General features: G+C 39.8%; 1 protein-coding gene across 6 annotated transcripts in view; it reads left to right on the forward strand.

Moving 5' to 3' along the window:
- Nucleotides 1–12,207, forward strand: part of myo6a (myosin VIa) — a 261,840-nt gene that overhangs the window by 208,558 nt on the left and 41,075 nt on the right. For all 6 annotated transcript variants that reach the window (XR_013578664.1, XM_078556763.1, XM_078556762.1 and 3 more), the window contains 2 exons: nt 1,053–1,183; nt 2,473–2,550. Coding sequence is in view for 5 of the 6 variants with exons in the window: in XM_078556763.1 (XP_078412889.1) it covers nt 1,053–1,183; nt 2,473–2,550 (209 nt within the window). In the remaining variant the exon portion in view is untranslated. The remainder of the gene's footprint in view (nt 1–1,052; nt 1,184–2,472; nt 2,551–12,207) is intronic.

The raw sequence follows: 12,207 nt of genomic DNA on the forward strand, positions 1-12,207 counted from the left end.
CACACTGCCCAACAAAGCCCATGTGCATTATGTTCTCTCCCATTCGTGCCCCATCTCTTCTTCAGCTCTTGGTATGTTCCTCTTATCCAGGAAGTCTTCCATATGCTCCCATTCCACCACCTAATCACCATGGCCTCTCTTTTGCCCACATGATTACCTTTGGTATACTGCATCCTTCCTGCTGCTCTTTATAATTTGCAGCTGCATAACCCAGGAGCATCACAGATGTATCGTAATGATACCGGAATTTACCCCTTTGCCTCATCCATCAACCCAGTGTCTGTAGCTACCCACTCCAAATGCTTGTCAAACATTAAGGTATCGATGAGCCAAAATTTCCTTCAAATTGACGTTGACAAATCATGAATCCATTGTTTTGACTCCTGCTGGCACCTTCTTGCCTCTGTCTTTGACTCTATCAAATCCCCCCTTGTCACCTGTCACCTAAGCTGGTAGGTGCAGAACCTTGACACTGTACTTGACCCAGTGCTCAGCATCCTCCCTGCACATCATCTCCACTAATTAGACCAGTTTCTTCTATGGCATTTCCTGCCTTCACCACCAAAACTCTAGCCCGCTCCTTTATCACCTTGAGACTCGACCTTTCTCATACTTTGGCCTCCTTACCGTCTTCTCTGTAAACATAGCTCATCCAAAATGTCACAGTGCATGTCCTCGTCCCTTGCTCCCATCACCCCATCCTCTACAGGCTTCAAATTTGCCCAGCGCATTGGTTCCAAAATTCATGCTCTCATTCAGCCCTACCATAGCTGCCTCCTTGGATTTTACATTCACACGTGCACTCCCCGTTCCAAGAGGCAAAAATATCCTAAATGATTGGGTGTTTTTATGGTTGTTTCATAACAGTGTCTGGAATTTATTCTGGTGGTTGGGTTCATTCCATGATTTGACTCTCATAATATTCAAAATTACAAGATACAATAAGCCATGGTTCAGTTCTTGCTCTAAAGTGGATTTATGTTCTTTCCCATATTGATTGAAAGATTATACATGTGAACTGCATTGCTTTCAATGGTTGCTTTGTTGTGTAGGTATGGTGTCTGTGCTAGACCTCATGCAGGGCGGATTTCCATCACGTGCTCCATTCCATGAACTTTACAACATGTACCAGAAGTACATGCCTCCAAAACTCTGCAGGTTGGACCCTAGGCTCTTCTGCAAGGTACTTACTAGAGTAAAACTTTGAATTTCTTTCAATAAGCTTCATGAAGGAATATCCTGCCGAATGACTCAGCAGTCTATCACATTGCATGACTGCAGCCTTACAGATTAGGAAGGTCATAAATTTGACCCTGATCTACGTTAATTCGACGATCTCAGTTGGGCAAGTGGTGGGGATGTAGCAATTGGCCTTAATTTTCCTGAATTGAGGTAGAGGAGCAAATCGACCAGAGATCCTGACCCTACTACTCGAGCATGCGCTTGTGTGAACGTTTGACAGGGGAAGATTGGGCTTGACTCCATTCCCATGCTTTTAACCATCTTTGTCTAGGCCCACAATATGGTAGTGGAGATACTTTGGCGAGATATGACTTATTATGACCTCTAGCCTCTCCAGTGTATATAGAAGTAGCCCGATTCTCTAGATCTGGGAGCTTACATGTCAACAAGTGACACTGGAATAGAGTTTGGTGGCTTCGAGCCCTCTCCAGGGACATAATCTAGCATGACACTTCAGTTCAATGCAGCATTGTGTGAGAGCCATCTTTTGGAAGATGCATTAAATTGAGGCTTCCTCTGCCAGTTTAAGGATGTAAAGGATTCCATGGTACAATTTACAAAGATCAAAGAAGCTCTCCTCGTATTTTAGCCAACGTTTATCCCTCAATCAACATCACAAAAATAAAATGAGACCAATTGGTCATTTATCTCATTATTTGTGTGCAAATTGGCTACTGCAATTGCCTACACAAGTGATTATATTCCAAAAGCAATTCGTTGTCTGGAAAGTGCTTTGGAGTTTTCTGAGAACATGAAATAAAATCCATTGATAGTTAAATTAAACATGGATGTAAATATATTCCACACAGACTAGACTTTTATTTAATAAAATAAAAGCAAAATACTGCGGATGCTGGAAATCTGAAACCAAAACACAAAATGCTGGAAAAACTCAGCAGGTCTAACAGCATCTGTGGAGAGAAAAAAAAGTGTTAACATTTCAAGTTCCTATGACTTGAAGAAGAGTCATATGGACTTGAAACGTTAACTCTGACATTTTCTCTCCACAGATGCTGTTAGACCTGCTGAGTTTTTCCAGCATTTTCTGTTAGACTTCTATTTAGCAGCATTCTATTTTTTTTTATTTGAAAAGCCAAGCTGAAATGGGGAGGCCACTAATCAAATAATAAAAATTAGGAGGCATCAAGGAGCAATTGTTGTTTAGTAACTTAAACATTGTTTAACAATTTACACACCCTTTAATTTATTTCCCTTCCTATTTCTTTCCAGGCATTGTTCAAAGCTTTGGGTCTCAATGAGAATGATTACAAGTTTGGTCTTACCAAAGTCTTTTTCAGACCTGGCAAGGTAATAAAACCCTCTTTCCCAAAATATTCTCAATGCTCAACTTTTGGAATCTATTTTCTGCTTCAAAACATCGAATTAGAAGGCTTGCTTTATAATTAGAGACCATGGGACAAAAAAAAATCCATCAGGACTACTGTGAATTAAAGAAGAACAGGAGCGGTAGCTTAGCATTCTTGGTTACAGCGTTTTCAGAAGGGTTAAGGAGGGTGATTAAAAAAGGAACGGTTGTCATGATATTGGTTAAATAAACAATCACAGCTATCAGGAGGGATGAAAGAAGGAGCATCAAATGAAACCGTATGAGTTGGACTGAGGAATGAAAAAGGAGCAATCACACTGCTGGAATTATAACAAAGATCCTTGAGCAGTTAGAGAGAGATAGAAGAGCCAATATGTAAGCAAATTGCCAAGATGTACAGAAACATTCGGGCAGTAATAGGGGATTTCAGCTACCCTAATATCACCTGGGATCAGTTCATTGTAAAAGGTATACAGGGTGCAACATTCTTAAAATTGCATTCTGGAGAACTTTTTAGCCAGTGCATAGCAAGCCAGACAAGAAAAGGGGCGATTCAGGATTAGTTTTAGAGAAACTAAGTCTTTTGGTCATGATCATAATTCAGTTAGACTTATAGTGGTTATGGAAAAGGATAAAGATGGACCAATAGTAAAAAAAACTTATACAGGGGAAAGACCAATTTCACAAAGCTGCGATCTGGCAAAAATAGACTAGGACAGCTACTTGAAGACAAATCGGTTTTTTGGAGCAGTGGGAGACATTCAAGGTGGAGATAAATCAGACCAAATAATGCTCACAAAAAAAACAATGGGATTCACAAGTAGAGAGCCCCTGGATGTCAAAGAGCATTAAGAGTAGAATAAGGCAAAAAAAAAAGCTCATGTCAAATGCCAAAAACTCAATACTGCAGAAAGCTAAGACAAGCATAGACAGTGCAGGGATGAAATTAAAAGGAAAATTAGGAAAGCAGAGAGGACATGATAAAATATTGGCAAGTGAAACCTAAGAAAACCCAAAGACATATTATAAACAGATTTAGGGCAAGGGGATAACTAAGGAAAGAGTTAGATCTTAGATCTCATCCAAAGATCAGAGACTAAAAAGGTAACTTGTGTGTGGCAGTGCAAGATGTGGCCATGGTTCCTAATGAATGCTTTGCGTCTGTGTTCATAATAAAGGGACAATGTAGACATTGTAGTTAAAGGAGAGGAGTGTGGAATATTGAATGTGATAAACTAGCGAGGGAGGAATTATTAAGATATTTACTATCTGCGAAAATGGGTAAATAACTAGGGCTGAATGAAATGTATGAATGAAATGCACTGAGGGAAACCAGAAAAATTAGCAGAAGCTCTGTCCATCATTTTCCATCTTCTCTGGCTACAGGTGTAGTCCCAGCTGACTGGAAGACTGTTAACACTGTACCTTTTAAAAAGGGTGCAGCATATAGCCTGAGTATTTACCGCCAGTTAGCCTAACCTTGGTAATGGGCAAATCATTAGAAAAAAGTTTGCGACAGAATAAATTTTCATTTAGAAAGGCATGGATTAATCAAGGATAGTAAGTAGGGATTTGTTGTGGGAAGTTTGTGTATGACTAACTTGATTGATGAAGGTAGCACTTTTGGTGTCGGCTTCATGGATTTTCGCAAGGTCCAGACATAACTGACTGGTCAGAAAATTAAAAGCTCATGAGATCCAAGGAGAAATGGCAAGTTGAATCCAAAGTTGGTTCAGTGACAGGAGCCAAAGGGTAATGATCGACAGGTGTTTTTGTGACTGGATGGCTGTTTCAAATTGGGTTCCACAGGGCACAGTACAGGGTCCCTTGCTGTTCATGGTGTGTATCAATGATTTAGACTTACATGTAGGAGGGATGACAGAAGTTTGCAGATGATATGAAAATTGGCTGTGTGCTTGCTAGTGAGGGAGAAAGCGGTAGCCCCAAGAAAATATCAATGGACTGATTAGGTGGATAGGAAAGTGGCAAATGAAATTCAGTCGAGAAATGTGAGGTCATGCATTTGGAGAAGACAAACAAGGCAAGGGGAATACACAACAGTAGGATTCTGAGGAGCGTATAGGAACAGAGGAAGCTTGGAGTGTATGTTCAAAGATCCCTGAAGGTAGCAGGACAGGTAAACAAGGTGCTCAAGAAGGCATATGGGGGACTTTTCTTTATTAGCCAAGGCATAGAATATAAGAACAGGAAGGTTAGATTAGAATTGTATAAAACACTGGTTGTGTCGCAGCTGGAGTATGGATACAGTTCTTGCCACTGCATTACAGGAAGTATATGATCGCACTAGACAGGGAACAGGAAATTTGCAAGGATGTTGCCAGGAATAAAGAATTTTAAATATGAGGTAAGATTGGATAAGCTGAAGTTGTTTTCATTGAAGTAGAGGAGGCTAAGAGCAAATTTAATTGAGATATATAAAATTGAGAAGCCTAGAATGAATGGAGCGAGAGGATCTGTTTCTGCTAGCAGAGAGGCCAATGACCAGACAGCATAGATTTAAAGGAATTGGTGGAAGGATTAGAGGAAAATTCAGTATTCATTTCACTCAGAGGGTGGCGGGGGTTCTGGAGCTCACTGTTTGGTAGAATCGCATTTAAAAAGTGGTTGGATATGTACTTGGCCTGTACAAAACCTGCAGGGCTATGGGCCAAGAACTGAAAAGCAGGAATAAGCGAGATAGCGCTATTTCAGCCAGCACAGATACAATGGGCTGAACGGTATAATTATTTTTCTATGTTTGATCCAACCACTTAACTTGGATCAGGATTAGTTGACCAGGATTGTGGAGCTGAAAACCTGGAAGTGCTGCTCTCTTTGCAAAACTGCAGAACAGTAGAGAACAGCCATAGGGGATCCAGAGACCCATTATTCTTTCCTCTAGCTGAAGCCAAGAAACGATCAGAAAGCTGGTTTCAGTTGAGAGAATCAGTGTGAAATAACGAGGAGCTGGTTGCCTTGAGATTGAATGTGACTTTCTTTTCTCCTTGCCATGTTTGCTTTAAAAGTTCTAATTTATATGTTTCTATGATTGTCAAAGCTGCTATGGGAAAATGGGAAATGCAAGTCTTGTATTTGGCTAATGAGTTTGGACAAGCATCAGGCAATTATACCACAAAATACAAGCATGTATTTGAAATTCTGTCATGTGCTAATTAAGCAAAGACAATAACCTGTCTATTTGAAATTGTCTGTTTATTTGGGGGTTTATGCCCCCATTGGTACAGTACAGGGACCTATTTCATATGAATGCATTAAGTGCTTGCATAGGATATAAATGACACAGAAATGTTTCTCTTCATATAATGATCCAATTCCCTTTTAAAGCCACAATTGAACCTGCCTCCACCACACACTCAGGCAGTGCATTCCAGATCTTAATCACTCGTTGAGTAAACAAGTTTTTCTCATGTCCTCACTGCTTCTTTTGTCAATCACCTTAAGCCAGTGTGTTCTAGTTCTCCATCCTTCCATCAATTGGGACAGTTTCTCCCTATCTACCATGTCCAAACACCTCATGATTTTGAACACCTCTATCAAATCTTGTCTCAACTTTCTCTTCTGCAAGGAGAACGCCTGCTTCTCCAATCTATCCGCATAACTGAAGTTCCATATCCCTGAACCCATTCTTAATCTTTTCTGCACCTTCTCTAATGCCTTCACACCCTTAGTAAAGTGATGTTCAGAACTGGACGGAATGCTCCAGTTTTGGCTGAACTTGTTTTATGCAAGTTTATTGTAACTTCTTTTCTTTGTTACTCTGTGCCCCTATTTATAAGGCTCAAGGTCTTATATGCTTTATTAACCACTCTCAACCTGCCCTGCCACCTTCATTGATCTTTGCACATATACACCAGTGAAGAACTGTCCCAGATTTTTTGGGTTTGTCCCATATTCAATATGGTTGTCCCGTCTCCCAGGCTGTCTGCATCCAGGACACTGTTTGTCCCATATTGTGAGGTGTGAGTTTTCCGCATGCACGATATGTATATGTGCATTGTGCTATTCTATTTGATCTCCGCTCCGATGACTTGAACAACTCTGGCAAAGGTGACTGCCAAAGTGTTCCATAAATTTTTGGCCAGGCGTTGTCACCCTGATATGCACCCAAGTCCCTCTGCTCCTGCGCCCCCTTTAGAATTGTGCCCTTTATTTTATATTGCTTCTCGCCGTTGTTCCTAGCGTTAAACTTCCACCACTTTCTCAACGGCAATTAGGGATAGGCAATAAATGTTGGTCGAACCAGTGGCGCCCACATCCTATGAACGAATATATTAAAAAATATTCACCTGCCATTTGTCCATCCATTCCACCAACCTATCTGTGTCCTTTTGAAGTGGTTTTATAAAGTCAAGTACCAAAGGACATATCTGTCGGACTGGTTCTGTAACATGTGGTGAGAACATCAACATGAGGGAAAAATCCACTTGACCTTGTCCTCACAAATCTACCTGTCACAGATGCAGATGTCCATGATAGTATTGTGCCATGTGGGAACTTCAAGACATTTCATGTATTTGGGAGACCACATGTGTAGGAAGTGTCTCCAGCTGTTTGAACTCAAGGTCAGGATTTCTGAGCTTGGGGGCAGCTGGAGTCACTGGAGCTTCAGGGAGGCTCAGTGTTTCCTGGATCACATGTCCCAGGAGGTGGCCATTTCACAGACAATCAGTATTCAGCATAGTGGATGGATGATCATCCTGAAGAGTAGAAGTACAGGAATCTTTGGGGTGTGTGCCATTATTAAACCAATACTCAGCATTGGAGACTGTTGGGAGTGATGGCACCTTGAAGGAATGCAGTGCTGTCCAAGGCACCAGTTGGGATAAGAATGAACAAAAGGGAACAACAAAGTAGAAATCTAGAAGATTCCATGGTTAGGGGCCAGACAGGTATTTTTATAACCATCATGAGTCCCGCATGGTGTGTTGCATCCTAATGCCAGGGTAAAGGACATCATGGACAGGGTGCAGAATATTCTGTAGATGGAAGGAAGTGTGCAAGAAATTGTGGTACACATTGGTATCAACGACAATAGAGAGGGTAGGTATTGAGGTCCAACAGTCAGATTTTAAGGAACTAGGGAGAAAGTTTAAAAACTAGGAGCTCATAGATAGTAACCTTTGGAGTACCATTCTCATCGCCTCAGACACTAAAGCAGCCCATGTCCATAAGCAGAAAGACCAGGAGAATATTCAGGCTGGGCTGATAAGTAGCAAATAACAAGTGTCAGGCAATGACCACCTCCAACAAGAGCAAACCTAACCATCTCCCCATGACATCCAATGGCATTACCATCACTGAATCCTCCACTGTCAGTGTCCTGAGGGTTACCATTGACTAGAAACTGAACTGGATCAGCCTTATAAACACTGTGGCTACAAGAGCAGGCCAAAGGGCAGGAATTCTGTGGTGAGTAACTCACCTCCTGACTCCCCAAAGCCTGTCCACCATCCAGTTTCTGTCAGTTATACATACCATCTTTGGGATAACTCATTACCTCACAATGTTCTTATCTTGTACATCTAATTGTTACATCCTTAATTACAAATGAGTTTATAACATAAACACGGAATGACCTGTCCATTATGTTCGCAGTTATGGAAAATTTGTAAAACAATCTCAGAATGACCTGACCTTCACTACAAACGACGTTCACAGTTTATTCCAAAACTTAAGCTTATCCTGATATTTTGCTGCTGTGCCAAGTCATCTGCATATCTCAACTTGACCCTGAGGTCAAGCTATCAGTTTATTACAGTATAACTCCTAGACCATTCATCAACCTATTTTACCCTGACCCAAAGGTCACATTCCTTAGCTTATCATGGACTGACCCATAGACTAGTCATCAGTTTCTGGGCCTGGCCAAAAGGTCATATGCATTCACCCAAGCCTGGTGACCCCATGATGTGTCCTGATATCCCACTTCAATCTGAACAACATTCAAGCTTGGGTTGATGATCAACAAGTAACATTAGTGCCACACAAGTGCCAGGCAATGACCATCAACAAAAATATAGAATTAACCATCTCATTTTCATATTCAGCTGCATCACCATCACTTAATTCATCACCATCAGCATCCTGGGGGGTTACCATTGACCAGAAATGTAACTGGACCAGCCACATAGATACTGTGGCTGCAAGAGCAGGTCAGAGGCTGGGATTTCTATGGTGAGTAACTCACCTCCTAACTCCCCAGAGCCTATTCACCATCCACAAGGCACAAGTCAGGAGTGTGATGGAATATTCTCCATTTGCCTGGGTGTGTGCAGCTGTTATGACGTGGCAGATGATGTGTGCCAGGCGGACGAAATCCATAAGAGAAACTTGGTCATGCTATCTCAATGGTTTTGCAGTTTGTATTTATTACAGTACGTGTGCACTAAATTCAGAAGTAATAAGTCTACCAAGACCTTTACAGATTTAAAAAATTAAATTAAAATATTTATTAACAAAATAAAAGATGTCAAGCACATACATAAGACTACAATTACTTACTACTATAATAACTCCTAAAATTCTGAATTGACCTGACTCCCAGTTACACACCCTTTAAGGCAACAATCCAAAAAAAGATTTTAGATTTAAAACAGAACCAGCAAATTAACACAATACCCACTTAACAGTGGAATTCCAAATGGGTTTTCCTCAATTTCAGTCTTGTTATATAGTAGACTTATGTAATATGCTGGGGGCTTTGTTAAGGCTATTTCTCACACTCCTGTTAAATCTTCCATGGCCTTCTGACACATAGCATTTCATTCTCCTTTATATATGTTTCTCCCTTTTTAAGTATGTAAATTCTATTATTCCATATGTCTTTGAAACTGTATCTTCCTCATAACATAAAAACTTCCATGTTACCAATGTTTTCAGTCACCTTCAGGGAAAAATAAACACATTCCTTAGCCTTGCTTATCTGGCTAGTTGTAAACAGACTAAAATCCCTTTGAAATCCAAACAATCCCTTCACTTATCTAAAAACGCAAATTTCCTTCATGCCTTACACGCTTAGCCGGCATCCATGTTTACTCATTAGCATGTCAAGCACCTAGCTTCTTTTGATGATTTCAAACTTGCAGTCTACTTGACTTCAAATGTAATTAACTCAAACAATCACCCAACTATACTTATGCGCATAAACCTACATTAAATGAACCACAATAACATAATAGAAAAATAAGTTAGTTTAATGACACCTCTATCCTTATGGCAAAATGAACTGTAATAATTTTAAAAGACAGCTTCATTTTCTTAACCCATCTTACATTACCTATTATATTTATCTCTATACCCAAACTATTATATTACCAGATGCATTAACATAATATATAAACAAATCCTTTGTATTAACTGAGCTCATTTCAGTTCCGTGTCCAGGTTTTAAATGCCCAATTTCCCTTTTGAGCTTTAAACTCTCGACAATGTACCTGCAATTAGATTTTCCCGTCCAGCCACATGTATAATCTGTATATTAAATGGTTGCAGTAATAAACTCCAGCTGAACAGCCTTGCACTTTGATCTCAAAATCTGTCCAGAAGTTTTAAAACCTTGTGATCTGTATAAACAATTGTTTCTAACGAATTGTTTGCAACATAAATCTCAAACTTCTGCAACGCTAACACCAGACCAAGAGTCTCCTTTTCTATCATTGAATATTTTCTCTGTTGTACATTCAACTTTTTGAAAAATACTCATCAGTTTCTCAATTCCAGTTTCTTCATCTTGCAACAGTACAACCCCAATGCCAATATCATTTGCGTCAGCGGCCAACTTAAATTGCTTGGCATAATTAGGTATTGCCAAAACTGGTGTAGTTAATACAGTTTTTAAACTGTCAAATGTTTCCTGACACTCCTGTGTCAATTGAAATTTCTTGTTTTTAAATAATTCAATCAGTGGAGCAACCACACTGCTAAAATTTGGTATGAATTTCCGGTAAAACCCACTCATGCCTAGAAATCTCAAATCTTCTCGTTTTATTGCAGACACGGGGAAATTCACAATGGCTTTGACTTTAACATCTCTCGGAGCCACCTTACCATGTCCAATGGTATGGCCTAAATATGTAACTTTCGCTTTTGCAAATTCACTTTTAGCCAAGTTCATCACCAAATTAGCTTCTTGCAGTCAATTAAATAATTCTTCCAGATGTTGTAAATGCTCCTCCCATGTTTGACTGAAAACTATCAGGTCGTCACTAAAAACTGCACAATTGCTCAGTCCTGCAATTACTTTGTCAGTCTTTGAATTGTTCCCAATACATTTTTCATACCAAATGGCATGATGTTAAACTGATGTAGTCCATCTGGTGTCACAAAAGCCAATATCTCATTTGCTGTTCCAATAATGGTACTTGCCAATAACCTCTCAGCAAGCCAATCTTTGTGATAAACTTTGTCCCACTTTCTCAATACAATCTTCCAACCATAGTTTAGGATATGAATCAGCTTTTGTCACCGCATTCATCTTTTGATAGTCCACTCCCAGTCTTTGTGTTTCACCTGGTTTCGATACTGGCCGATAGGTGAATAGGTGAACTCCAGTTACTGCAACTAGACTCAATTATGTCATTTTGAAGCATGAATTCAATTTCTTTCTGTACTTATGATAACTTTGCTGGACTTAATCTATAAGGATGTTGCCTTATCGAAAATGAATCCCCTACACACACATCATGTGTAGCTAAATTTGTCCTCCCCAACTTATTCTCACAAATAGCTTTGTGTGACTGCATAGCTTCTCCAAATCGTTTTGGCATTTGTCTGGAAGGTAACTCAATACTACATTTAAATTTTTAAGTACCCCTTCATTATCCAATTTGATTAGAGGAGAATCAATTTCAGAACCCTTCATTTCTACCTCTTTCTCCTTACCTACCACCTCTAATACCTCATTTTGGTCCCTGTCCCCTGTCAAAGTACTTTTTAAGCGGTTTTACATGATACACCCTCTGCTTTTTTTTATCTGGAGTATTTATTAAATAATTTATTTCACTCAGTTTCTTTTCAATCCCGTAAGGCCCATTAACCCTTCAGCGATTCACCCAGTACTGGTAACAAAACTAACACTTCATCCCCAGCAACAAAGCTGTGGCTCTCCTATCTGCCTTCACTTTCATCACTTGTTACAATAATGTTCCCTAGCTAACTCTCATACTCAGTTCAATCTTTCTCTGAAGTTTGATACATAATCCAGGAGAGTAGTTTCCAAATTTTGACCCATCAATTTCTCATTAACTTTAGTGGTCCCCTTACTTCATGACCATACACTAATTCAAAAGGACTAAATCCAGTCGATGCATTAGGAGCATCCCTAATAGTAAATAACAAGAACGGAATACCCCTATCCCAGTCCTGTGGACAGTCTTGACTATAAGCCCTCATCATGGTTTTTAAAGTTTGATGCCATCTTTCCAAAGCCCCTTGTGATTCAGGGTGGTCAGCTGTTGACTTAAACCTTTTGTATCCCCAAACTATTCATTATTTCCTTTAACAGCTGTGACATGAAATTTGAACCCTGAACTGACTGTATTTCGTTTGGTAAACCATACCTTGTAAAAGAATTTAGTCAACTCTTCCACAATTCTTTTTACTGTAATATTTCTCAAAGG

Source organism: Cetorhinus maximus, chromosome 14 (genome assembly GCF_964194155.1).
Source record: "Cetorhinus maximus chromosome 14, sCetMax3.hap1.1, whole genome shotgun sequence".
NCBI lineage: Eukaryota > Metazoa > Chordata > Chondrichthyes > Lamniformes > Cetorhinidae > Cetorhinus > Cetorhinus maximus.